The sequence below is a fragment of the Podarcis muralis genome, chromosome 16 (genome assembly GCF_964188315.1).
Source record: "Podarcis muralis chromosome 16, rPodMur119.hap1.1, whole genome shotgun sequence".
NCBI lineage: Eukaryota > Metazoa > Chordata > Lepidosauria > Squamata > Lacertidae > Podarcis > Podarcis muralis.
In genome coordinates, this window is record NC_135670.1 from 17120577 (window position 1) to 17148280 (window position 27704).

Below are 27704 nucleotides of genomic sequence, written 5' to 3' on the forward strand. Positions count from 1 at the left end.
AAACCCAACAACATGATTTGAGCACTCTCCCCTCCTCTAGCAACTGGTATTCAGAAGCATTCCTGCCTCCAACTGATGAAGCAGAGCACAGCCATTATGGCTAGTAGCCATTGATAGTCTTCTCCTTCAGGAATTTGTCCATTCCTTTTAAAGCCATCCAAGTTGGTGGCTTGCAGGAGTGAGTTCTATAATAGCTTAACTATATGCAGCACATAGTTAAACTATGGTACTCCCTCCCACAGGAGGGAGCGATGGCCACTAACTTGGATGGTTTTGAAAGAGGATTGGGCAAACCCACGGAGGAGCTGAAGACTATCAATGGTTACTAGCCTCCTCTGGGAAGCCCTCAAGGAGGACCTGAGCACAACAGCACTCTCCTCAGTTGTGGATCCCAGTAAGTGTTGAGTGGAGGCAGAAAATAGCCATTGTGGCTGGTAGCCACTGGCAACCTCATCCTCTGGCCTTCAGCCAGGGGGACTGGCAGGAGGGATGGAACAATCTCTTGCCAACCAGCTTATTCATCTGCATGGAGTTTCCAGTCACATTGTGGCGACCAGGAAAGCTGTTGTATACAGAAGAGCTGGAAAGACTTTCCTAATATCAGCAGTGATACAAAGCAGATGCACAATTCCTTGGGGTGCAAATATGGCCTTATGTTATCCAAAAGGGATTGTCGGTGAGAAGGATCTGGAGGCACCCACAGATTTAATAGCACCAAAATGTTATTTCTACTTACTGGCTGAAAACACACAAAAAGGAGTTACCAGTATTGTCAGAGGGGTTCAAAAGGACCTCACCAATGGCATGTATGGCTAAGAGCACAATCCTGCACATGCTTGCTTGGAAGTAAGTTCCATTAAGTTCAGTGGAAATAACTCCAAGTAAAATGTGTCTGAGATAGCCTCAGTGGCTATCCAAGTGGGCATGAGCTCCAAGTTCTGTCCATTCTTTATTGAGAGTAACTCCTCCACAGAAGGATTTACTTCTGAGTCACCACGCACAGGATGAAATTTTCAAGGGGTGGGGGACTTACTTTAGAAAGAAACTTTGCAAGATTGCAATTTAGTTTTGTTTTTAGCCATGTTTTGGAGTAGCAAGGTAATGTTTGCCTCTCTCTGTTTAGGAAGAAAGGAAGAAAGAAAACAACAGGTGCAAAGATTAAAATGTGTGGGCCTCCCCTTTCCGCAGTCAAAAGCCCCCTTCCTTGGCCTTGATCGAAAAATGAGGGCCCCTTTCCACCCTGCTCCACGTGGACCCCTTTGCTATCCCCCACCAGTGCCCCCCCGGGCAATCTCGCTTCCTAGCAACGGGTCTCCCAGGACAACCGGGATGAGGACCAACTTGGTACCAGCTGCTCTTTGATCCCTCCCCCACTTCTCCTGCTTCTGGTAGGTTGCAGCCTGGGGGGGGGGGAGGAGGGAAGTTGCCTGGTAATCTGAAATCCAGACTTAAAAATGTGTGTGTGTGGGGGGGTGAGCACTCTTTTTAAAGCACAAAGGGTAGAATCAGATGTGAAAACAATACGGATTTCCTTTCCTGACACAGTGGGGCTGCCTGCCTCCCTGCCCTGGTTACTGAGAGGCAAAGGTTTTCCCAAAATCTGGCTCTTGGGTAAGGTGCTCCATCACTCTTTCTGCCTCTGCATCCCGAGAAGGAAGCGGGGAGACTCCATCCCAGCTGCTTCAAAGACCAGGCACAGGCAACTCCCTCCCCCCAACCAGAGCTTGGGTAGGAGGAGCTTCAGGCACTGGAAGGGGAGGGGCCAAGCCCAGCGGAGCCGTCCGCTCCGGAGAGCTAAGCCTGCTTCAGTCCGGAGGGGTGGGGTGGCGTCTGGGGGAAAAGATTTGATGGAGAGGCCAAACTGAAAGAACCCTGCTTGCAAACTGCTGGCTGGTCCCCTCCCAGCCCCTTGCCGGACCGCCAGGAAGGCAGGCAGAGAGACAAAGAGCCTCTTGGAGGAGGACCCAGGAGGACCGGAGGAAAAGAAGGGCGGTGGATCTGCAGAAGAAACAGGATCTGGGGACGCCCTGAAGGGGTGTGCAAAAGGTCGTTGTTCCTGGAAGGGCCCTGAGAGTCTCTGAAGGCGCCAGGAATTAGATCCCACGTTCTGCAAAGGCAGAAAACGGCGGGCTTCAAGAAGGAGGGAAGGATAAACGGAAATCTAGGATCTAATGCCTTGGAGACATCCCAACCCCAAAGGTTCTCGGGGTCTGAAAGCCAAGTCAAAAGATCTAGCACCGAATGGTCTGCCCACCAGGAATCCAGTAGGGTGGAGGATTAGAACCCGGAACTCCAGAGGGCACAGAACTGGGATATAATCTGGAACTGTCAAAGACTGGACAGCTAGAAGGGCAAGAAGCTAAAGGGTGGGTGGTGGAATCCCAGCCTCTTGGCTGGACCAACGAGCTCAATTCTGGAATTTCCAGGGTAAGGTGTTTTTTAAAAAAAAACAACAAACAACCCCCCTCTGGATTCTTCAAGAACTGTGGATCTAGAACTAAGATCCAGAAAAGCAAGAGAGATATCAAGATCAGAAATGGACCATGTAGAACCTGGAATGGGCCTGTCCTGGGAGATCTAGAACCTTGGAATGAAGAAATCGAAGGGATCTAGACTTATCTGGAAACTGAGAGCTGAGTGGCATGGAACCCAGGAGTCCTGAGGGGTGAAGGGGACCTGGAAGGAAAGTGGGGTGCATTCAGGGTCCAGGAACAGTGACCGGGACACAGGAGCTGGAGGGCAAAGCAGACTGAGCCCAGGAATTTGATTTGGGCATCTGCCACCTTGGGAGGACCTGGAGCCTCCGAGCCCAGGAAGGGTCAGAGGCAAGGTGGCCCAGCCTGAGTCCTGGTGAGCGAAAAGGGTCAAAGAGCAGAGACCCTGGGAGCAGAGAGCACCCCGAGTCACAGAGAGCTCCACTAACAGCAGCATCTTGAGGAGGGTGGCACGGATGCCCTCTCCCATGTCTGCCTGAGCGCTGCAGCATTTCCTGAGTCTGATTCCTTTGGCTGGGGGGGGGGCGACGGTGGGGGGGAAGGATGTTCTGCTGCCTGCGTCTCCGATGCCACCTCCAGCCACGCTGAACTTTTGCTTGCCACGCAGCAGCAGCAGCACCAGCCGCCGTGCAGGCAAGGGGGCTCCGCTGCGGTTGGGCCCCCCTCCATGGCACCCGGAGGAGCAGAGGGTTCAGGGGGCACCTGGGGGCCGCGATCCGGCCAGGAGAGCCTGAGCGAGAGGCAGGGGGCTCAGAGAGGCGGGGAGATGGAGCAGGATGGCCGCGGCTGCTCTCTGGGCCCCTGAGACACTGAGCAGAAGGTAAAAAGGCATCTGGGGCGAATGGATGGGGGGGGGGCAGAAATGTGATGTGTGTCTGTGTGTTGGGGTGTGTGTGTCTAGCTGAGCTTTGTGGGAAGTTGGGTTAGGCAGTGATGGCTCCTGGAGGGGGGGTTGTGGAGTGACTAATGTCCTGCAGAGGGGGACTGCAGAGTGTTTATTTAATTTTGGGGAGGGGGAGAAAACCACAAATGGGGTGCGCTGGTCTCCGGGGGGTGGCGAGGAGAGCCCCCTTTTAGCTGTCTCTGCCTGTTACAAACCCTGGAAAGGCTTCCAGAATAGAAAAAGGAATCTGATCTCCCAAACCTCTTTTTCTCCCACTGAATCTCCTTTCACCCCTCACCCTTTTCCTAACCCATAAAGTTGCATTGTGATGGAAATGGTGGGGGTCCCTCTCCCCACTCCTCTTTTATTCTTCTCTGACCTTTGTATTTCCATCTTGATTAAAATCTGAGCGGGGTGCCCTTCCAGTCATGGAAAGCAGATGCTCAGTGGCAGGAAGGAGGTGGTGAAAGGGATCAGCCAGCTTCAAATTATTCCACCTCAATTGCATCCTGCCCTGGCCACTTGCCCCCCTCTTCCTGTGGCACTAGTAACAACCCCCCCCCCTTCTCTGGCCATCTGCAACCTTTCACCTGCACCAGCGCAGAGGCAGCGGCTGCTCCCGACTCTGCCACTAGGAGGCCTCATTGTGCCCGGCAGGGCCAGGCTCTCCAGCCTGGAGCAGAGAAGGGAGTGCCCTGGGGGAAGGGGGGGGGGGCGGAGAGGAGAGAGAGAAAGGGGGGGGAGAGAGGGAGAGATGGAGGTAGATTTGTCATCTGCTGAATAAACAGACAGGCAGAACCAAGTGCAGCTCCAAACGCAGACTAAGGTCTATATTTATGTCTGGGATTTGGATTTCAAGGTGGGGTGGGGGCACCCCAGTGCTGGCAACAAAGAGCTCAGGTGTTCTGATTGCCAAACTGAGCATGGGAACATAGGGAGCTGCCTTCTGCTGAGGGTCAGGTCAGCATTGTCTACACTGGCTGGCAGCAGCTCTTAAGGTTTCAGAGAGGGAGTTTCTCTCCCTGGAGACACCAGCAGGTATTGAACCCAGGTATGGTCCTTTCCCTAAACTTGCATCACTTGTCAGCTGCCAATGATCCCCAAACACCACCCCCACCATCCTGACTCCCTCCAACCACTAGACCTCGTTGCCTTCCCTGAGCTGAGGAAGCAGGGGTGCAGGTTGCTCAGCCTCCATTGCTTCAGCTGACCATCTCCTAAAAGTCTCTTGCCAAACAGCCCAGTCCCCAGAGGCAACCATCCTGGCTCTCTCTAACCTTTTGCTTTCGTTTCTTAACCCGGAGCTAGGAGCAGAACCCAGGAGTCCTGGGAGCCAGTGACAGCGACCACACCAGCTCCTTGCTCTGAGCTGGAGGCTAGAAAGTCCTTGGCGGCTGACTTCTCCCCCCAACCAACCACCCCTCCCCGCCCAGAGACATGAACACCTTCCAGCAGTCTCCATTTCCACAATGCCCTTTAATTCTCACTAGCCTGGGGAAATCAGAGGGATTTTCTTCTTCTTCTAACGGAGTTATAAATTAGGTGGCACTCCAGTCTTCCTTTTTCACCTTGACCCTGCCCTTCCCTCCTTTCCCAGCAGCGCAGGATTTAGGGCAGCTTGGGCAGCTCTCTGAACAAGGCGCCAAGCCAAGGGGGCACATAATAATAACAATAACAATAACAACAACAATGCCTATGTTTATATGGGTTCATACTAAGAAGATCCATTAAAAAAGCATCTGTACCAAAATGAGTTATTATGAAACTAAGAAATATTGGTGAGGGGTGCCAAATTTTGTCTTCGCTCAGGGCACCATATTACCCAAGTCCGCCCCTGTTCCCTTACAGAACTGGAGGCAGAACACAGGGGCATTTGGAGGGGGCTCTTGCTGAGCCTGGTGTTGAACTGCCTGCTCTGGTTTGGTTCCCAGGCTTCAGGCAGGGACAGGACTCCTTCCCATCATAGGTTAGCTGAATAAAAGTCCCCCCTCCCACCTCTGCATGAGAGCAAGGGGAACATAGGAAGCTGCCTTATACTGAATCAGACCACTGGTCCATCTAAACTAGTATTGCCTGCAATGACTGGCAGCAGGGGCTCTCCAGGGAGTCTCTGCCAGCTCTACCTGGAGATGCCACTGGGGATTGAACTTGGGACCTACTGCATCAAGGCGGATGCTCTACCACTGAGCTACAGCCCTTTCCCAAAAGAAAAATTCTAGTCCTCATGGTTCTGAATAAAGGACCAATTTAAATAGGAACAGAGGAAGATGCTTTATACTGAATCAGGCCATTGATTCATCTAGCTCAGTACTGTCTGCACTGACTGGCAGCAGCTCTTTGGGGTTTTAGGCAGGGATCTCTGCCAGCCCCACCTGGGGATTGAACCACAGGAGGTTTTCTGCATATAAGGACCTCTGATCCGGCCCAATCACCTTCTCAATCTGGCCTGCAGATGGTCCAGGAATCAGCATGTTTTTACACGAGTAGAATGTATCCTTTTATTTAAAATGCATCTCTGGGTTCTTTATGGGGCATAGGAATTTGTTCACCCCCCAAAAAAAATATATAGTCCGGCCCCCCACAGGTCTGAGGGACAGTGGACTGCCCCCCTGCTGGAAACGTTTGCTGACCCCTGTTCTAGTATAGCATCCTGACCACAAACAGCCCATCATATGGTTTAGGAAACAAGCACACATATGGCGTCAACAGCCCCTCCCCTGCTGTTCGCTCTTTCCCAAGGCAACTCTTCCTCTGAGGTAGACAGTCTCTGGACATGGAGGTTCTATCTAACTTCTGCAACAAAATAGCTGTTGATAGCCCTCTTCAGCTCCTTGGGATTTAATCTCTTCCCCTTTAAAAGACACTGCATCTTGGAGCAGTGAGTTCCACAGGTAGTAATTTGTTGGGATGGTTGAGGCACGCATACCGCTAGATGGAACATATCAATGAGCTGCTGCATGCATGAGACACTTCGTCATCTAAGCTGCCCTTCTCTTATGCAAAAATGCACACAAGTATAGACATTTATAGGTCCACAGCAAACCCCTCTGGCATCTCTTTGGCTCCAACTATCCTTAGGACTGAGGAAACACACAAAAGGGGTGGGAGGAGATGCCAAATCTGCACATCTGCTGGGCATCTCACAGAGCATTGCTGCAGGGCCAGATACCGACTCTTGAGCATCGTAGCAGGCAGAGACGAGAGGCTGTTGCTGCGTGGGGCGCCTAGCAGGCAGGAATAAAAATAGGCGCAGCATCTCTTATAAGTCTGGATTCTCGAAGCGTAGGAAGTGCGAAAACTTTTGAATGATGAAGGGCTGTCTTCCAGCAATGTGAAGAAGAGCTCTGTGTCGCCTGGGAGGTGTGTGCCATACTGGCACAAGTGTCCTACACTGGCCAAGATGGGTTCGGGAACAGAGATGACCTGCCCAGACTGGTGTTCCTCATAAGAACCTGTTGAATCAGGCCAATGGCCCATCTAGTCCAGCCTTCTCTTCTCACAGTGGCCAGCCAGATAGATGTGTGTGGGGAAACCGCAAGCGCAGTACAGGACCTACGAGGCCTGGCTCATGAATGACCTGGCACCTAGTCCTGTTTCTCCACACCTGATCACACTCGGCTGCCATCTTGCTTCCCAAGGAGGGTGATGACCTGAAGCAGAGAACAGAGCATCACTCTGTCTATGCTCAGAGGTTCCCTCTATTGCTCTGCAATATGTTTCAGGGCTGAGCCTTGACCCTGATGAACACTCTGGCTTTCCCTCTTCTGCCCGCCTTGCAGATGTTAGCAAAGAGATGGGGGGGGGGAGAGTCCCACCAGGGTTGAGGGTTCAAGTCTGAGAGAGCACACACTTTTGCTCAGTCTCTTTTAGCCCTGCCATCTTTTGAGCACTGAGACAATACAGAATCTTTAATCCCTCCACCTGGCCGGCAATTTGCAAAAGGTCTCTGGAGCTGTCACCTCTGGCGTGCCTGACCCATCGGCCACCTGCATTCTGGGAAAGCAGCTAGTGCAGCTGACTTTCAAGCTTTCCTAGTACGTTTCTGAGCACAATTCAAAGTGTTGGTGCTGACCTTTAAAGCCCTAAACGGCCTCGGTCCAGTATACCTGAAGGAGCGTCTCCTCCCCCATCATTCTATCCGGACACTGAGGTCCAGCACCGAGGGCCTTCTGGTGGTTCCCTCACTGCGAGAAGCCAAGTTACAGGGAACCAGGCAGAGGGCCTTCTTGGTAGTGGCGCCCTCCCTGTGGAACGCCCTCCCACCAGATGTCAAAGAGAACAACAACTACCAGACTTTTAGAAGACATCTGAAGGCAGCCCTGTTTAGGGAAGCTTTTAATGTTTGATGTATCACAGTATTTTAATACTCCTTTGGAAGCCGCCCAGAGTGGCTGGGGAAACCCAGCCAGATGGGGGGGGGGTATAAATAATAAATTATTATTATTATATTATTATTTTTACACCACACCAAGGCAGCATATAATCCACAGCTACAGCTGCTGAAGTTTATCTTGAACTGCAGATATATATTTTTTTTTGTGGGGGAAGGGAGGGAAACATTCATTCCCTCTAATATACCTTTGTTGTTTGGATTAAGCGCCTTCCTGGCTTTCAGCTGGTGGAAGATGAGCTACATGAGAGTCAATGAGCAGAGCGCACAGTGGTGTAGTGGTCAGAGTGTCAGACTAGGACCAGGAGACCAGGGTTCAAATCCCCTTCTCGGCCACAAAGCTCACTGGGAGACCTTGGGCCAGTGCCTGCCTCTCAGGCTAACCTACCACACAGGGTCATTGTGAGGACAAAATGAGGAGCCACCACCTCCAGCTCCCTGGAGTAAAAGGTGGGGTTTAACTTCAATCAATCAATCAATCAATCAATCAATCAATCAATCGGATAAAACTAAAATGATGTGCATGTATTGACATGTAACAGAGAAAGTAACTCCCCCAGCTTTTAAGATTTAACATCTAGAACAGCTTTCCCTAACCTGGGGGGTTTCCGGATGTTTGGCCTAAGAACATTAAAGCATAAAATCCAGCCTTGCTGGGATCAGGCCAATGGCCCATCTTGGCCAGCATCTTGTTCTGACAGTGCAAGTGGGATCTGAGCGTAAGAGAACTATCCCCTTCTGTCGACTCCAGCAACTGGTATCGAGAAGCGCTGCTGCCTCTGACCATGGAAGCAGAGCCATCATGGCTAGCAGCCATTGATAGATAGCCTTCTCCTCTATGAAACCACACAGGCTACCCCTGCTTTAGATCGTAAAATGTATTACTTTATAGAATCATACGAGTTGGAAGGGACACCATGGGTCATCTAGCTCAACCCCCTGCAATGCAGGAATCCTGCCCACAGCCATCCTTGGGTGGGCTCAAACCACCAACCTTCTGGTTAACTGCCAGATGCATTCACTATTAACTTCAAAATGTGTCAAGCCTCCCCTTTCCACCAGGCCTGTGTTTGCTGACTGCTTGTGCCCCTTCTGTTGAGTGGAGCTCTGCAACAGTGACCCTGGATCCTGCCCTGATGGCATCCCACATTCTGTCTGCTGTTCCCATATCCACTCTTTCCCTAGTACGACCAAGAAACAGGGCGTAGGATGCAGCTGTGCAAATGAGGTGGCTTTTTATTATTATTAAATTTATGAAATGCCTTTTCCCAGCAGATCCCAGAGCAGGTTATAATAATTGAAAATCCAGATGTGCGAAGAGTTAAAATGTACTACACTCACAGGAATTGGCAAAAGTCAACAGCTGCGTAGTGAAGGGGCCCAGGAGCATCTCTGTGGAGAGGCAGTTCTACTACTTAGGGGCTGCCACAGAGAAGGCCCTTTCCTGGAATGCCAGCACCCCAAATCCCTGAGAGCGGTGGAACAACCAGGACTGGCCCCCTCTGCTAATCTCAGCACCAAGGGTGTCTATAGGGAAGGAGGCCATCTTTTGGGAATTTGGGACTTGAGTTGTTCAGGGCTTTCAACACTAATGCGAGCAGCTTGAATTAGGCCTGAAACTGTTTTTAAACAGGGGTAATATAACTTGAGAGCTAAAGTGAGTAATCTGGCCGCTGCATATCCATCAATCTGTGACAGACATTTTTGTGCAATATAATTTGTTCTTTGATAAAGATCCTCTAGTGCTCTCTCTCCCCCCCCCCCAACCCTGCTTTCCATCTATCTCTCCTTTTCTTCTTACTCAGGCTTTCCTTCTTATTTGATTATCTCTTCACTGGGCATATGGAAATATGGATGGTGGTTGGATGTGCAAAAGATTCACATCTCTCTATATCTAAATATATATTAATGACTGGGAAGATTTGAAATAACAAGGGCTGTGTCAAATGAATGTTGGGGGTATTAAATGGGAATGAAAATAATGTTTTTAAAATGTTTAAAATTAGGAATATACTGAATTGTAGGAAGCTGCTTTATACTGATTATACTGATTTATACTGATATAACCCCTGATTATTTTGATTATTTAATTTCTATATTGCTTAATATACAGGGGATTTGCTGCTTGCTCAAGGGTTATGTTCCAGGCTGCAGCATATGTCACTGGGATGTACAAGAGTGGGGATTCCCCCACCCTGCCCTCACTTCATTCTGCCCCCCGTTGCCCCATTTTATTGCCAAAAATGGTGCACATGTGTGTGGTCATGTGTGACCCAAAGACATGCAAATGGGGAGTTTCATGTGTTCAGTATCACCTGTATTAAAAATATATCTAACTGGTGTACAAAAAACTAAAGTAACAACAGCAACTTAAAAAAAATGTTGCAAAAACAAGCACATATAAAAATGCTACATTAAAACAAAGTTACTAATATATAAAAATCTATTATCAGTTCCTTTTCCTTCTAACATACCCTTCCTCTCAGCCTCTGGGTCCTCGCCCAGGATCCAAACAAACTCTCAGCTCACCCATGAAAGTCACACAATGAGAAGAGTTCCAGGAAACAGGAGATATCACCCTAATTTCTAAGTCTGCACTTGATTTTTATGGGCAGGCCAAAAGTGGATGGTACTTCCTCAGCTGTGTCCCATTCAGCTGCACTCTCCACACACCCAGTTCTAGGTACAGTGGTACCTTGGGCTAAGTACTTAATTCGTTCTGGAGGTCCGTACTTAACCTGAAACTGTTCTTAACCTGAAACACCACTTTAGCTAATGGGGCCTCCTGCTGCTGCCGCGCCACCGGAGCACGATTTCTGTTCTCATCCTGAAGCAATGTTCTTAACCTGAAGCACTATTTCTGGGTTAGCAGAGTCTGTAACCTGAAGCGTATGTAACCTGAGGTACCACTGTACAGCAGGTTTGTTGAATTTCCCAGCAGATCCAAAAGATGGGGAAAAGGCTCCCTGCACTCTCAGCTCTTTCGTCACCCTCTGCCCTCTCCTCCTCCACCTGCTGGACCAGCTAGCATGGTACTGCCTCTACTGGCTAGCAGTGGCTCTCCAGGGTTTCAGACACAGGTCTATCCCAACCCAAACTGGAGATGCCAGGCACTGAACAAGGATATTCTGTGTTGATAGCAGATGCTCTACCCACCACATCATCTCTGTCATCTTAAAAAGCTTCTGGTCCACATGGTTATAAATAAAGGCTGGTTTAAATGGAAGGCTGTCTTCTACCGAGTCAGACTGCTGGTCCATCTAGTGCAATATCACCTACACTAACTGGCAGTAGCTCTGAGATTTCAGCCAGGGTATCCTCCCAATCCTACACTGAGATGCTGGGGACTGAACCTGCTCTGCAAATGAGCTACGGCCCTGCCCCAAATTAATCTGATGCACTGGCAAGTACGCTCTGCAATTAATAACAAATGTAAACAATCATGTACAAACATGTATAAAAAAGAGAAGAGATAGAATTAGATTAATAGACTAGAATGAAGGAATGAAGAAAGGGAGCAATTTGCCACCTGACACGAAGTCCTCTGTGAGTCCCCAAATTCCCACCTCATGCCATCATCAAGCCAACCTTCTTTCTTTATTCTTATGTTTAAAATGTGTATTTTTTTATTAAATCCTTCCAACATATAACATAAAGATGAATAACGAAATATCCTGCAGTAACCCAGAAGCTAATGTTTAGGCAATACATGAGAAATAGCCAAATAAAGTTCTGATCCCAAACTACTATTTGTATGGCAGGTAATAAACAGTTCAAGTTAACCAAAAGAGTTTATGAGGCGAGTCCTCTATTTTCAGTTTTAGCCATGTACATAATAAAGCTGTGCCATTCAACAGTGATGAGTCTTTGTGCTTCAGGCCTTGCGCTTGTTTTATCCTGGGATTCTTCCACAAGTGCTGTTTTGTACCGGTTTGTCAGAGAAGCCCCTTCTAAGTTCTTCCAGTATCTCATTCTGATGAGTCTGAAAGGACTTATTAAAGGTATAGACTGCAAGTTAACCCTGCTTTCTGCGAAAAGACTGAGGAGACCCAGCTTCGGATATATAGGGCTTATCCGCACTTCCTCTTGTCCTGCTGCTTTTCTCTGGGGAAAGCCGCTCTTTAGCGCTCATTCGGAGCAAATGGCAATTCGGGATTTCTCCGGATTGATGTTTGCTCCAATTTAGCACTAAAGAGTGGGCTTTCCCCGGGAAAAAAGCACGGCAAGGGGGAAACCACCCAGACCTATGCCCAGAAAGTGAAGTTCAAGTGGAAAACTGCTTGGATACAGGCTTTCTAGGCATGGGACGAGTGGAAGTGTGGATGAGCCCTTCGAGATGTTTGGTCTGGTAACTGCTTTTATTTCATTCCCTCCTTCTCCAGGGCTTGCCAAGCCGTCTACCATGGAAAGCCTGCTGCTGCTGCTGGTCCAGCTGCTGATGGTGGGACGTGCGTTGGCCCAGGTCGAGGGCTGTCCCTTCCACTGTGTGTGTCAGAATCTCTCCGAGTCGCTCAGCACCCTCTGCGCCAACAAGGGCCTGCTCTTCATCCCGCCCAACATTGACCGCCGGACGGTGGAGCTGCGGCTGGCCGACAACTTCATCCAGGTGGTGGAGCCGCCCGACTTCCTGAACATGACGGGCCTGGTGGACCTGACCCTGTCGCGCAACACCATCGACACCATCCGCCCCTTTGCCTTTGGCGACTTGGAGAGCCTCCGCTCGCTCCACCTGGATGGCAACCGGCTGACCCAGATCCAGGAGGAGGCCCTGCGTGGGATGCTCAACCTCCAGCACCTCATCCTGAACAACAACCAACTGGTGGACATCTCGGTGGCCGCCTTCGACGACTTCCTGATGACCCTGGAGGACCTGGATTTGTCCTACAACAACCTGCACCGGGTCCCCTGGGAAGGGATCCAGGGGATGCTCTGCCTCCACACCCTCAACCTGGACCACAACCTGATCGACTTCATCATGGAAGGGGCCTTTGCCGAGCTCTACAAGCTCTCCCGATTGGATATGACCTCCAACCGCCTTTACACGCTGCCCCCCGATCCACTCTTTGCCCGCTCTCAGGTCGGGGTCATCAGCCCAACCCCGTACACCTCCACCATTGTGCTTAGCTTTGGCGGGAACCCCTTGCACTGCAACTGCGAGTTGCTGTGGCTGCGCCGCCTGGTGCGGGAGGACGACATGGAGACCTGCGCCTCCCCTGCACAGGTGGCGGGCCGCTACTTTTGGTCGGTCCCCGAGGAGGAGTTCACCTGCGAGCCACCCCTCATCACCCGCCACACCCACAAGCTTTGGATCTTGGAGGGCCAACGGGCCACCCTGAGGTGCCGGGCCATTGGGGACCCCGAGCCAGTCATCCACTGGGTCTCCCCTGATGACAAAATCATGTCCAACTCCTCCCGGACCATGTCCTTCCGCAATGGCACGTTGGACATCTTGGTGACCACCATCCGGGACGACGGGGCCTACACCTGCATTGCCATCAACGCTGCAGGGGAGTCCACGGCCACCGTGGACCTCAAAATCATCCCCTTGCCTCACCGGGGGAACGGCAGCATCACCGTGCTACAGCAGGACCCGGGCTCCTCTGACATTGCCACTTCGGCCAAGACATCGGCCAACGCCAGCGAGGGGGGCTTCGAGAAAAGGGTGGAGGTGTCCGACGTGACGGCCAGCTCAGCGCTGGTGCGGTGGGTGGCTGACAAGTCGGCCTACGCCGCCTGGATGTACCAGATCCAGTACAACTGCACCGTGGATGACACTCTCATTTACAGGTAAGGTGTTTGCGACCGTGCCACCTGGGACCATGATCCCAAGGAACTCTAGTTATGCCTCTCAGCTGCTTTCTCCTTCACTGGCTGCCAGGTGGGCCCAGGGACCAAGATTTTACTGTTTCCGTCTGCGAGCAAGAGGTTTCTGGCACTTCAAATTATAATTTTGTTCTCCCAAGACCCTCATGAAGCCAGCCTCCTGGATTATTGTGAACTCCAGCTGCTCACTGCTGGGCTCAGATCCTCCTTGTGTGAGCTTCCCAAGAGAGGCATCAGGATGGTCACTGTGGGAACAGGATGCTGGCCTCTGGTCTGATCCAGCAGCCAGGCTCTCTTCTGTGGTGCTTCCTCTTTTGCTCCTTTCCCAGGTGGAGAGCAGCAGAGACTGGCTCAGAGTAGCAGGGACAGAACTTCACCCAAGCCTCTGGATGCTGCTCATTCCAGGGAGCAGCTCTCATCCTGTCACCTGAGCCACTCTGGAGTGATTTTCCATAGCCGGAGCCGACATCCCTAGCCCTCTTTAAGATTAGTAGCTAACCAAGGTTGTTGCCCACAGCACAGGAAGCTGCCTCATACAGAGCCAGACTGTTGCTCCATGGAGCTCAGGATTGTCTACACAATCAGTAGGCAGGGCGTTCCAAAGTGTGGATTCTGCCACACTAAAAGATTGAGCTCTTACAAATCTGGAACAGTATTATGTGGCACCTTATAACACTGCCAGTTCTGCTGACTGAAGTAGTCGAGTGGGTGCATACCAGGTAAGGCAAATTGGTCCCAAGTTCTTAAGGGTTTTATTTACTAATAGCAACACCTTGGCACACACATTTCAACAGGCCAGGGTCACGGAAGGCTGCAAGAGGCCATTTCACATTTCCAGAGGCTGATAACAGGTTTCTAGGGCGTGAACCTGCTGGAATTAAGTCCTGCTTTAAAAACGGGAAGCAAAACTGTGCAAAGAGAGGGTTGCTGATCTGCTCCGTGATCTTCATTTTCAACCAGTTCCAGCAACACCACCATACCTCCTCCCACTGGCCTTCCTCCGACAATCCCTCTTTTTAAAGTCACTTCATGTGGTCAGGGAAGTCAGGAGAGTGTTAGGGCAGGAAGCAATGCTAACGGGACCCTAGGGAGATGTTGTGAGCCTGGGCAGTTACAGGCAGCATGAAATATACATGGGTTGTGAACAGCTCAATGCCCAAGACGCATGACAAAGAGCATCTGCTGTACATGCTCCAGGTTCAATCCTCAAGGGCATCTCCTGGCAGGGCTGGAAAAGACCCCGTGTCTGGAAATCCTGGACAGCCACTGCCAGTCAGTGCATAGAATACTGAAGATATGTGGACCAGTGGCCTGACTCTGTATGTAAGGCAGCTTCCTATGCCACCTGGCTCTTTTGTACAGGAGGTGGGAAACAGAGATCCCCCCCTGGATTGGAGGCTGCACCCCATTTTCATCCAAAAGCATGAGGCCATTTGAAGTCCACTGTCTTTTGTTCCTGGAAGCTCACAGTCCAACTTTTATGCATGTTTACTCAGAAATAGGCCCCACTTTATTCATAGGGGCTACTTCCAAGCAGGGCTGCACACTTAACTTTTAAATAAATGGTGTTCATTGCTTGGGTACACATACAGCCCAACACAAACTTGTCTGCTTAGCTGGCCTAAGCCTGCAGCACAGAAGGCTGTTTGGACAAAAGTTCTGCATTGTGTTCCAAGGTCTTATTTAGTTGCAAAACAATGCATTTAATTATTGCAGAAACCAATTAGTACACACACTTGTCGGGAAATATATGAATTCCATACTGGGAGACTTGATTGAAATGAACTGATTTAAACCAGCAATTTTCTAGGTTTTTTATTTATTTAAAAGCATTTATAAACCACTTAATTATTTTTTTAAAAAACCCTCTAAGTGGTGTACAAGAACAAACAGCATTGTTAAAACAAAAATGCAACCTAAAACCAATAAAACAGCAGCATGAAAGCAAAGAACAAGAAATAGAACAGGAATGCAGGGGATTCAAATACATAAATCAGGGTCTAATCTGCTGCGTCAGGGAAAGCCTGGACAAAAAGGGTTGTTTACAAGACCTCTGAAGCAGCTGGTGGCTGTTGCTTCACATGTGGCAGAGGGAAGGCCATTCATAGTATAGGGGCAATGATAGCAAATGCCTCTTTTTGGGTCACCACCCTATGATATTCTGTAGGGTGCAGTGTCAGAAGGAGAATTTCCCTAGATTTCTAAGAGACCCTAAAGGGTCTTCCAGGTAACCTGAAATCATAAGTTATTATTGAAACTAGTTTGCTCTGCAAGAAGATGGCAAGGGAGAGAACTGTGCTTCCTGACATGTTTGTTTTCTACATGCAAGGAGGTCACCCCCACAACTTCAGAAGACCATTCAAACCTGCAACATCCCCTCTAACTGCAGCCTGGAATGTGCATTTTATTGGGATGTTTGTTCCAGGGCTTGCATCCTCCCTGGTTCCTCACAATGGTTGATTTGGTGATCTAATCTGGATTTGAATTTGTACTTTAGCAAGTGTGTGTGTGTGTCTGTGAAGCGTGACCAGTGACAAAGGCCACAGCCTCAAGACTCTTGTCACTGAAACAAATCAATTACAACACTGACAAGATTAGGAGTCTGTATGCAGGCAAACACTGAGAGATGGGGAAAGCGAACAGAGCCTGGCTGCTGCATCAGACAGAGGTGGCTCAATACAACCCAGTATTGTACTCCGCTTTCCACAGAGGTCAGCCACAGGCCTTAGGAAAAGAATCCTACAAGCAAGGAAAGACAGCAGCAGTCCCATCGCCCTGTTTTCAACGGCTGCCCCGTATTGACTGCATTACAGTAGTCTGATCTTGAGGTTGCTAAGGCATGGATGGCATTGGCCAGTCTATGCGACTTCCTGGGGCGCAGCACCCCCAAGAATCACCTCCCAGAATGCTCTCTGCCCTCACAATGTAAGGGAGTGCCACTGCTGCAATGTAAGAGCCAGTGTGGCATAGTGGTTAGAGTACCAGGTTAGGTCCTTGAGCTCAATCGCCATCTCTCAGCCTAACCTACCTCACAGGATTAAACCACATAGGCCACCTTGAGAAAATAACTGCCTCCTGATGCATCCCAGGGTCTCTGCTTGTAAGCAGGGTAGGGGAGGTTGGTGATGGATCCGGGGGGCTGGAGGTGGGAAGTGGGAGGGTGAATTGAGTTTAGAGGTGGAGGGCAAAATGGTTTTGAGAAATGCTGGTTTTGAAGTCTGAGGCAGGGTAGCCTTAATTGCCACAGGTTTTTTACCCATAGGGGGTTGGACTAGATGAACCCTGGGGATCCTATCCTAGCCTACAATTCTATGGTTCTACGACATGCACAAATATGCACTCCTGAGAAGCAAAATGACCACACACAGATTTGCAACAGGCACCAACATTCAGTGCTTTCTCCTCAGGTTGTGCTCCCTGTGGAGCAACAGCTTGGCTCCCCCCCCCCCCAAGTCCCCTGAGCACCCTCTCCTGCACGTCCTCCCCCCACTGCCCCCCGGATCTGGTTTTGGCAGCAGCTGGGACCTGGGTACACCCCTGTGGCACTTTGAGCCCTGACAGCTGGATCCTCCCCCCCAGGGCTCAAGCCTAGATCTGCCACAGCACACTGATGTGCATTTGTGTGCAAGGAGGAGACAGACGAGGACATTTCTCCCAGGTTCCATTCAACTTAAAAATGAACATGACATAAGAGCGTAAGAAGAAGAGAGTGGCTGCTGGATCATGCCAGTGGCCCATCTAGTCCAGCATCTCACTGTGGCCAGCCAGATGCCCGTGGGAAGGACATGAGCTCAAGAGCCCTCTCCCTCCCTGCAGTTTCCAGCAACTGGTCCTCAGAAGCATTAATGCTTCTGATTGCGGAGGTAGAGCAGAGCCATCATGGCTGGTAGCCATCAATAGCCCTGCAGTCACTCGCCTTGCCTCTGAAGTGGAAAGGGCACCCAGACTTTCCATTCAGGGTGGAATTCAAGCCAGAGAAACCTGGGGAAGTAGGACAACTTTGCCCAACCTGGTGCCCTCTGGATGTTTAGGACAACTCACACCAGCGCCAGTGTGATAAAAAGGTAAAGGTACCCCTGCCTGTACGGGCCAGTCTTGACAGACTCTGGGGTTGTGCGCCCATCTCACTCAAGAGGACGGATGTGCAAAAGATCTGGAGGTTGCCGGTTTGGGAAGGCTGCCTTTTGACTTGCCTGTTGAGGCCAGGCCAGAGGATCAACTGAGCCTTCAATGCTGCTTACGTTCATCTGGCTCTAAGGACAGGCAGTGAGGTGGTTGCCTTGGGCAGCAGTTCCTGTGGGGCCATCTTCTTGCTGTCCCCAAGTTCCAACCATTTCCATCTGCGGGAGGAGAGAGATGTGCGTCTGACACACCCTCTACTGGCCACCCTTAGCTAGCCTGTTGCTACCAGGACAGGGGAGGAGGCTATCGGGTCACTAGTGTTGAAATTATATCCTGCTGGCTCCTGTAAGTGGAATGGGGAAAGGAGAAGCCTTCTTGTCCCTCAGCCTCAGGCAACAAAATGTCTTGTGAGAGGGGGCCCTGGCTACAGCAGACTGGAGTTCCTGTTCCACTGAAAGCCAGGCTGCATCCCAGGTCTGGGAAGACCTAGGAACCTCCTACAGCCTGCCAATCCCCTGCTCCTGTGCCCTTGCAGGCAGATGAATGCAAACATTAAGGTTTTCCTTGCTTTTGTACTTACGATGAATTGCATCTATCGTCTTAATGCCCATATTCCCAGTGTGGAGAGATGTTCTTTGGAGCTCTCCCAATCCTTCTGTGTCTTAACTCCTCTGAGCACTTTGGTGTCATCAGCAAACTTGGCTCACTTCTTACTGCTAATGCTTTCAGGTACAAGTGAAAAAGCCGAAGTCCCAATATTGAGACCCTTGGTGGGGGAGGACCCTGTTTTTCTACATTCCTCGGGTGCGAGCTGTCCATTTATTCCCAATCTCTTTTTCCTCTTCCTTTAGTTAGTTGCAGACCTGCAAGAGCTAAATTTAGCCAGGTGGCTTTGGTGAGGCAGTTTGGCATATTCCATACAGACTGGAGGGAAGAATATTGAGTTTCACTTGCAAAAAAGCTGCAGAAGGGAATGACGAGGTGGCAATAATGGCCTGGTAGCTCAAGAGATTGGGTAGCTTTAACAGAGTGTTGGGCTAATTCATGGAGAAGGCTATTGAGGGCTCCTAGCCACAATGGCTATGCTCTGCCTCCACGATTGGAGCCAGCAATGCTTCTGAATACCAGCTGCTGGAAACCACAGGATGGGAGATTTGCTTCTGTGCTCAGGTTCTGCTTGCGGGCTTCTCATTGGGGCATCTGGTTGGCCAATGGGAGAACAGGATGCTGTACCTTTCTGATCCAGCAAAGGTACTTCTCATGCCCTTCTGAGATGCCTACTGACACCTTCTCTCCCCCTCTCCGCAGGATCATCCCTGCCACCAGCCGGCATTTCCACCTCAAGCACCTGGTGCCCAGCGTGGATTACGACCTGTGCGTCTTGGCCATCTTTGATGATGCGGCCACCTCCCTGGCAGCCACACACCTTTTGGGATGTGCCCAGTTTGCCACGCGGGAGGCCTACCCAGACTGCCACTCGCTGCACGCTCACTTCCTGGGCGGGACCCTGACGGTGATCGTAGGGGGCATCATCGTGGTCACCTTGCTGGTCTTCACTGTGGTCATGATGGTGAAGTACAAGGTGTGTGGCAGTGCCCATGGCAGCCTGCCCAAGGTCACCAACGTCTACTCGCAGACCAACGGTGGACACCCCAACGGCCTGCTCCCCCTGCGAACACCCCCCAAGGAGCGGGGCCCCAAGCACCGGCGGGTGCGGGCCAAGGCTGCTCAGCCTGAGCGCAGGACGGGAGACAGGGTGGGGGGAGCAGCGTGGGGGCCCCCCAGCACCCCCGCCAAGACCAAGCGGAGCAACTCCCTGGACATGGGAGACGTCTCCTCCAGCTCCTGCTACAGCTACGCCAAGCGCCTCAGCTTCATGTGGACCAAGCGCAGCCAGTCGGTGCACGGGATGCTGGCTCAGTGCGCGGCCTCCGAGGGCGACGCCAAGCGCCTTGGACCCTTCCTCAATGCGGACGAGCTGGAAGAAAGCGTGGTATAGCGCGCACGCCCCCTGGGCTGGAGGAGAGATCCTGCGTGCGCCACAACCCACCCTTGTGCGTCTGGCAGTGGGTATCGGGCGGCAGTCGACACCTGGATCACAGCTGCTGATGGCGGCTTAAAGGAGAGCCCCTCATGCCGCGACTAAGGTGGGGGTGTTTCTGGCTGTGGCCTGGCTTGCGGACCCAAACAATAGAGGCTAAAGGTTTGAGCCCGGCTCAGGAGTTCCAGCAACAACAACAGCCTGACTCCCTGCTGGACTTTCTCCTGGGCAGTGGGGTGGGGGAGGGCGAGGTTGATTGAAGGAGAGCTGCTGCTCCGAATGGAGGGATCCAACCTCAAAGGGAGGGAATGTCATTTTGTCCAGATTGGCAGGAGATTGATTAATCGGAGCTGAAAATGGTGGCGTGTCCATTTCGTGAGGTCGGGGGCACGTAAATCAATTGGATGGGGGTGGTGTCCTTTTTTAAAAGTAATAAGTTGCCAAAAGAAAGAAGAAGAAGAAGCGAGAAGAAAAAGGAAGGCGGAAAGAGGAAAGAATTCTGTTAAAACAACCCCCAAATTAGTCAGTGTGTGGAAGGCAGGAGATTAAATAGGAAAGTGAATATTATGGACAGGTTTGTGTACAATCTGTTCTAAAAAAACCCCCAGGGTGGGTGCAGGTTAAGAAGGGGAAATCAAAATGCCACACCAAGTTAAACCAAAACTCTGTACTAAGGAAAGCTGGAATTCTGAAATGTGTATAAATGGGAACCATTTGCATAGATCTGCTTATTATTATTATTATTACTACTGCTATTTTGCCGAGTTTCTGATGGTTGCATGATTCTGTGGGGGAAGGATGGTTCCAGATTTCCTCAAGGGGCTTTGAAACACACTTTAAAAAAGAAAGCAAGTGTGGCAAACAATAATTTGTGTGCAAAAAAAGTATTGAATTAGAATCGATGTTTGAAATTGCGAGCTCTGTAAAGTACTGACGGGAGAGTCCTAAAAGTTACATAACCCTACACAATTCACATTTTCCTTAAGATGCAGAGTTATTGATTTAAGTGCACCTGTTTATGGAGTGTTAGGGAGTTCTAACATTTCAGGCAATGAGGAAAGGAATGGGGCCCTTGGGCTTCTCCTTGTACCCCATATCCTTCGCACTGCTCCTGAAGCAATGGAGGGCCAAACCACTGGGTCTGTCTAGCATAGTGCTGTCGACACTATCTGGCAGCAGCTCTCCAGGGTGTGAGGCAGGAGGAGGGTGGGCATTCTCAGCCCTACCCAGAGATGCTCAGATGGTTGCAGAATGTGGGAGAAAGCCAGCTGCAAGAACTGCCTGCTGCAAGGGCCCTACCCACCCTGGCAGATGGACAGCCTAAGCTTTGTAAGGAGGCCCAGCCTAACATAGCATCGTAGAGTTGGAGGGGACCCTGAGGGTCATCTAGTCCAACCCCCTGCAATGCAGGATTCTCAACAACCAGCAATCTTTTTTGGGGGGAGGGGATCCTCATAAAAATTGGTTCTGACAAAAATACTCCTCCCCCACATGGACCCCAGCATCCCACAGAATAGGTGTCACACAGACCCACCCGCCAAAATTCGGGTGGTGGAGGGGTGACACCCTGAGTGTGTGTGGATGGGGTGGGGGGGGGTGGGAATCCTGAGCAGGCAGCCTGGCCCAGGCCATTTTGTGGCTCTGATGCACAAGGTGCTGTATAGAGTAACTTAGGCAAAAGCCCAAATTCCCACCCCTGGGAGCTTTGCTGTCCACGCCTGTACTTGCTTGTTTGTTTGACCATGTCAGGTTGCCAAAAGACAACCCCAACAACAACTCTGAAAGAGAGACTGGAATTCTGCAGCAGCTGCATGACTCCTGGCGGCTGAGACCTCGGCTACCCTTTTCCCTGCTCCAGCGGTTTCCTAGCACTGCTGAAAGACCGCAGCAGCAGCAGCAGCTTCTGGCTCCCTTGACATGCCGACTCACTGGCTCTGTTTCCCTGCAGGGCCAGTTCAGTCTTTGAACGAGAAGGGAAAACTCAAGAGCTGGGGGTGGTTGCGCTCAGTGTGGCTGTGATATGGCCCTGCAAGGGGGTTTCAGAGCAAAACTGGCTTAGGCACACAGGGCTGGCACTGCTGGTTTCTCATTTGGGGTGGTGGGAAGAGGAAGGGGAGGAAAGAAGTAATTTCCCGATAGCATCATCTGGAAAAACAGCCAGAAAGGAGATTGGTTTTGAGATAGCTTTTTAGGTTCAGTAATCACTGGACTGGGGAAAGTGGTGGTGAGGAGGGTGTGTGTGAAATGTGTCAACAGGCTGCACCCCATGGCTGCAAGCTAGTTCACTGGAGGGAAGGCCTATCCCACCTCTGACAGCACAGGTGGAGATGGGCTGCAGAAAAGGTAGGAACCAGCCCTATTGATATGTTCATACGTAAGTACATATGATGAGCCTGTTGGGTAAGGGCAATGACCCATCCAGTCCAGCATCAGTTGCCAACCAGATGCCGATGGGAAACGGGCAAGCAGGACTGGAGCACAAGAGCACTCTCCCCTCCTGTGGTTTGCAGCCACTGGTAACCAGAAGCATTGCTGCCTGCATCTGTGGAGGAAGAACAGCCATCAATAGCCCTCTCCTCCATGAATCTGAAGGCGGATCCCACCGCTGACAACCCTGGCTAAAGACAAGGCAGGAGGAAAGGCAGCAACTGGCCCCATTTATATGTAAACACTTCAAGCTTACTGTTCAATGATCCACAGAATTTACTTTGTCACAATGCAATGTGAATTCTATTCTTTAATGTTGTCATGATGTAGTATTCATACTGTGCCACCAGGGTATATTGTGCTGAAATGTTTCAAAAGAAAAAGGAAGAAAGGAGGATGGGGCTGGTCTTTGCTCCCATTTGAAGGGCAACCTGAAGGATGGCAAGGAAGGGTCATGAACGCTTTTGCTTTACACTAGTCTCCATCAACTTAACGCCCTCTAGATGTTCTGGACTACAACTCCCATCAGGCCCAGGCAGTGCAGTGGTTCTGGAGTGCAGCTCCAACAAGTAAGGCTGTGCTGGCAGGTGCTGATGGATGTTGTAGTCTAGAACATCTGGTTGGTCAAAGGCTAGTTAAGCTTCATTAGAGCGGGAGGCAAAGGGTGAAGGGGCTAGGCCTCAACAATGTAAGGGGGAGGGAGGGGAAGAGGTTATTTCTAAGTCCTTCTTGCTTCCCTACAGGTACAACTGCCCCTGCCCATCTCAGCTGGAGATACAGAGTCGGAGCAGGCTGCACCTTTGGAATTTCTGCCTGAAGGTATGGATGCTAAAGACACAGGAGAAAGTCTTTTTGACTGCTGTTGGCCAAGAGTCCAGCGCAAGCATTCCTGGCCTGCTTATTCCCAATGCAAAGCACCAGCTCCCGGCTGCACAAAGCTGGCTTCCCCCAGCTCTCCATCAAATGCACGGTCTGGGGATCCCCGCAGGCGCCTGGGGAAAGAGAGAGTGGGGCTGCCCCAGAAGACTGCTGCAGGCAGAGCAGCCTAAGAAGTCCTTAATGTGTGTGGCAGAAGATTGATTCTGATCCCACATGACAAGGCACAACCCTCCTTTCTCCGTTCAGCTAGTTACTAGCCTTCCAGGCTCTCTCACAGAGCTGAACATGCAAATTCAGAGAGGTGCTGAGCACCAAGGAAAACAGAGCTGGGTGTGTGTGTGTGTGGATACCCTACTCCTGGGCCCAAAGGCAGGATCGTGCATCTCTCCCACAGCCATTGGCCCAAATGGAGTGCATGAGCGTATCTGGGGAACGCCATGTCTCTTAGGTATGAAAATGCCAAAGCTTTTAAAATAGAACCAACCAGATTGTGGTGTAGTGGTTAAGAGTGTTGGAAGAGGACCGGGGTGACCAGGGTTCAAATCCCCCCACTCGGCTATGAAGCTTACCTCTCTCAGCCTAACCTACCCCACAGGGTTGTTGTAGGGATTAAATGAGATGGAGAGCCCTGTACACCTCCACAGAATCAGCAGCTTGGAAGGAAAAAGGTGGGATGATGATGATAATGATGATAAAGGTGGGATGATGATGATGATAGATTAATGTTGGGCAGACCTACGCGCGGAAGTGGCACAAACTAGGCAAATATGTCCCACCTCAGCCCGCGCTGTCAGGATCCTTCTGCCACATGGTGCTCTGAACTGTAAATTCTCGTACATGTACAAACAGCACCCCCCATTTAGGCTGCTGCCTTGGTTGGGAAGAGGGGCGTGGGGTGTGCAATGGCAAAAGGCTGGATCCTATTGGCCGGCCTGCAATTCCCAGGATCCACCCCCTCCCCCGCACTTGCATCCCTCTGGCTTGGTCCTCCACAGCTTGGCAATCTATTTTAAGCATCATGTGCGGGTAAAAGGCAAGGCTGCCCTTGAATAATTAATACAAGCAATAGATCTTGTCCTCGTGCCCAATAAAATCCCAATTAGCCTCACCCCGCCTCTAAAACACAACGAGCTCTTGGCCTACCAGGCAGGCAGGCGATACAATCATAACGGGAGGTGATTAGGACCAGTTTCCCTCCTGCTCCCTTCGCCCTGAGGAGCAAGGAATGGGCAGAAAGGCCCAGCCCTAATTTGTAAAATACACAGAAGCACAGAAGCATATCATCACATTTATATTCCACTCAAGGTGACACAGTTCTCCCCATTTTATCCTCACAACACCCCTGTGAGGCAGGTTAGGCTGAGAAACAGTGAGTGGCCTGAGGTCACCCAGTGAGCTTCATGGCTGAGTGGAGATTCGAACCCTGGTCTCCCAGGTCCTAGTCCAACTCTCAAACAACTACACCACCTCGCCAACCATGGGCTTGTGGGAAACCTGAAAGCAGGACACAAGCACCAGAGCTCTCTCTCCTTCTGCAATTTTTAGCAACTGGCATTCTGAAGCATTTCTCCCTCCAGCTGTGGAGATGGTTGGCAAGGCTATTAAGGTCAGGCAAAGGTGCTGGAGCCAAGAAGGAAGGAAGAGAGCAAATGGTACAAAGACAGCATTGCAAAACTTTGGGGTCTACCACAGTGACGTTTGTCAGGGAGCCTGGGGTCGACTGCAGCTTTCTGTTGATCAAGGCTGTCAGTCTGAGGGCCGAGGCCCCATTTGCACATGCAAATTTATATGCATATATTAAGAGCCTCCCAAGCCAAGCCAAAATGAAATAAAACCGTTTTTTTTTTTAAAAATCAGGGCAGGGTTATGTGGCTCCCATTGCAACAGACCAGGGGTTCAACCCCTCTCCAGCACACTCAACAACTCCACTGTTGAGTGAGGTTTGGCACCACATGGGTGTGAAAAGTAGCCCCAACCAGGCAGGTTGTCAGGGCTGGTTCAGCTGCAGGTCTGCACGGAGACTCAGAGATGAGCAGTGAAGTTCATTCTTTATCCAAGGAAGAAGAATACACACAGAGAAGCCAATGGCAAGACTGGCCCCAGTAAAGCAGCTGCCAGAATTGACGATCTGGGCCTCTCAACTCCCCCTACATCTCTTCCTCATCCGGCTGTTTTCCCTGCAGTTCTAAATTCCGTTGGGGAAGGGTCCCCTGTGCTCTCTGAGCTTGTTGCTCTGCTACATGCAAAACTCTCTGAGCCCTTGGAGACAAGGAGGGAGGGGAGCTGAATACAGCAGGACTGGCAGGCTCCTGTAAATCTGTTGCAGTCTCAGCCCCCACCCCACCCTCAGCTGCCTGTCCTACTGCAGCGCTTTCTGCCTCTTCTTCTTCTCTCTCACTCAAGCCTGTTGCTGGAACCATTCTGCCTCCCCTCCATCCTCTGACCTATATTCTGTGTCCTACCACCACTCCCCTGGCTCTGAGCCTTCCTCTTCTGAGGCTTCCCTAGGGAGTTCTCCGGCCGGAGCCTCCCACCACTCCTCCTCATCCAGCCTAGACCGGGGTAGCAAACACGGCACCCTTTAGATATTGCTGGACTCCCATTCATCATGATCATCACCATTCTTGGCTAGGGCTAGTGGGAGCTGGGAGCCCAATAGTGACATGGTGGTTAGCATGTCAGATGAAGATCTGGGAGACCTGACCAAGTTTTCACTCAGCCACAAAACTCACTTGGTGCTTCAGGTCACTCACGGCCTCTCAGCCTAACCTACATGGTTGTTGTGGGGCTTAAATGGGGAGCCGGGGAGAACCTTGTATGCCACCTTGAATTCCTTGGGGCAGAGGAAGGTGGGATATAAATGCAATAAATAATAAAAAACAAACAACTCCTGGAGGTCACCATGTTGGCAACCCCTGCCTTACAGAGGAGGGAAGAATTCAGTTCCATATCCCCAGTTAGAGGAAGCTGCCTTCCCTCTAGCCCAGTGTTGTCTGCACAGACTGGCAGCAGATCTCTAGGGTTTCAGGCAGGAAACATACATGGGGTTGAACTCCGTGACCTTCTGCATGCAAAGCAGATGCTCGACTGCTGAGCAGAAGCTTGTCCCCAAGGGCTTCTGCTGCCCCTACAGACGAACACTGACCACACATGGAGACCTGCAGTGCTCTTCCCTGCCAGGCAGGGGTCAGGTTGTGGCAACGACAAAACAGCTCTTCTCAGCGCCCCACCCAGCTTCCTTCTCCCACCCCCTGGATGCAGCTGCCTAAAATTGGGCCAAGTGCTTGAAGCAGATGCTTCCCAATGAAAACATGCAGCCCTCCCACTAACTTTAAGGGGAAGGTATCTCTCTCCGCCCTCCCAGCTGTGCACTCTCTGACGGAGATGTGTCCTGACAGCTCTCAGACATGTGGTCTGGGAGGTGGTGGTGTCCTTTCAGTTCTGCCCCATGGTGACCGCAGGACCTTTGCTTCCACTGCAGCCCCACCACCGTGAAGTGGGGAGGAGGAGGAAAGCTGGGGCTAGGGGGAGGAGACAGCCCTCTCCTCCCTCCTCCTCTGCAATTTGATGCAATGCTCTGATGCATCTGGAGTCGAACAAGCCCTTTCCTCTTTCCCTTCCCCCCATCCCACCCCCCCGCTTTGACCCTAACTCTTCCCGACAGTCAACTGCTACCACGGATGCCGTCAGCCACGCCGACCCGATGGTTACCGATCGCTGTCGTATCCACTTTGCCTCAACAGGCTGCGGGGAGGCAGCCCGGCTGGCGGAGAGGAACCGGAGGGGAGGCAGATGTGCTTGGCCAGACTTTGACATGTAGTCACCTCTCCCCGCTCACCCCGGTACAAATGTGGAAAGTGGCGGATTGTCGGTGGGGGAAGAAGCATATCCCGACACGACGGGAAACATACCTGATGACTATGTGATCTGTTGGCTGCTACGTGCTACAGAGGCAGTGGTTTGGAAGGCGATTAATAAATTAACTGTAATCCTAATGATGGCTACTAGCCCTGGGTGGCTCTGCTCTGCTTCCATGGCCAGAGGCAGCAATGCTTCTGAATGCCGGTTGCTGGAAGCCAAAGAAGGAGAGAGATGCTCTTGTGCTCAGATCCTGCTTGCAGGTTTCCCAACAGGCATCTAGTTGGCCCCTGTGAGGGAAGGTTGCTAGATGGGCCTTTGGCTTGATCCAGCAGGTTCTTCCTATGGTCCTATGGAAACTTCAGATCCAGAGGCAAAACCTATGCAGATTCCTAGGTTCTTAGGGGTATTTGGCCACTGTGAGAACAGGATGTTGGACTGATATTCTTATGTAGCATTAGACAGGATATCAGCACAAAACGCCTGTTGTCCGAAGAGAGGAAGAAAATGTAGAGGGGTAGTCGGTGGGTTAAGGACCTCCACACTTTCAAAGGAACTTTTATGAGCATCAAATGAAAATAACTGGGATGGGACACATCAGATTAATAGGGGTTAAACTATTAAGGGGGTTGGACTAGATGACCCATGGGGTTCCTTCCAACTCTACGATTCTATGAACTGGGCCTTGGATTGGTTGTCTGTTCTTATTTTTAAAAGAAAACACCTTTTGTAAACTGCCTTGAAATCATTGCAAAAATAATGTTTCGATTAAAAATAAATAAATTC

General features: G+C 50.9%; 2 protein-coding genes across 7 annotated transcripts in view; one reads left to right on the plus strand and one right to left on the minus strand.

Annotated features, from left to right (window-relative positions):
* The window catches only part of PC (pyruvate carboxylase), a 250421-nt gene that overhangs the window by 26550 nt on the left and 196167 nt on the right, over positions 1 to 27704 (minus strand). The window lies entirely within an intron of this gene.
* On the plus strand, positions 1459 to 20475 carry LRFN4 (leucine rich repeat and fibronectin type III domain containing 4). 2 transcript variants are annotated; one of them, XM_028710553.2, is made up of 3 exons: positions 1459 to 3315; positions 12151 to 13555; positions 19022 to 20475. In XM_028710553.2, the coding sequence occupies exons 2-3, from the start codon at positions 12171 to 12173 to the stop codon at positions 19710 to 19712; spliced, it is 2076 nt and encodes a 691-aa protein (XP_028566386.1). In that variant the 5' UTR covers positions 1459 to 3315; positions 12151 to 12170; the 3' UTR covers positions 19713 to 20475. The 2 variants fall into 2 exon arrangements, with proteins under 2 accessions (XP_028566386.1, XP_077776167.1); XM_077920041.1 differs by lacking the exon at positions 1459 to 3315 and having other exon boundaries at positions 7830 to 13555.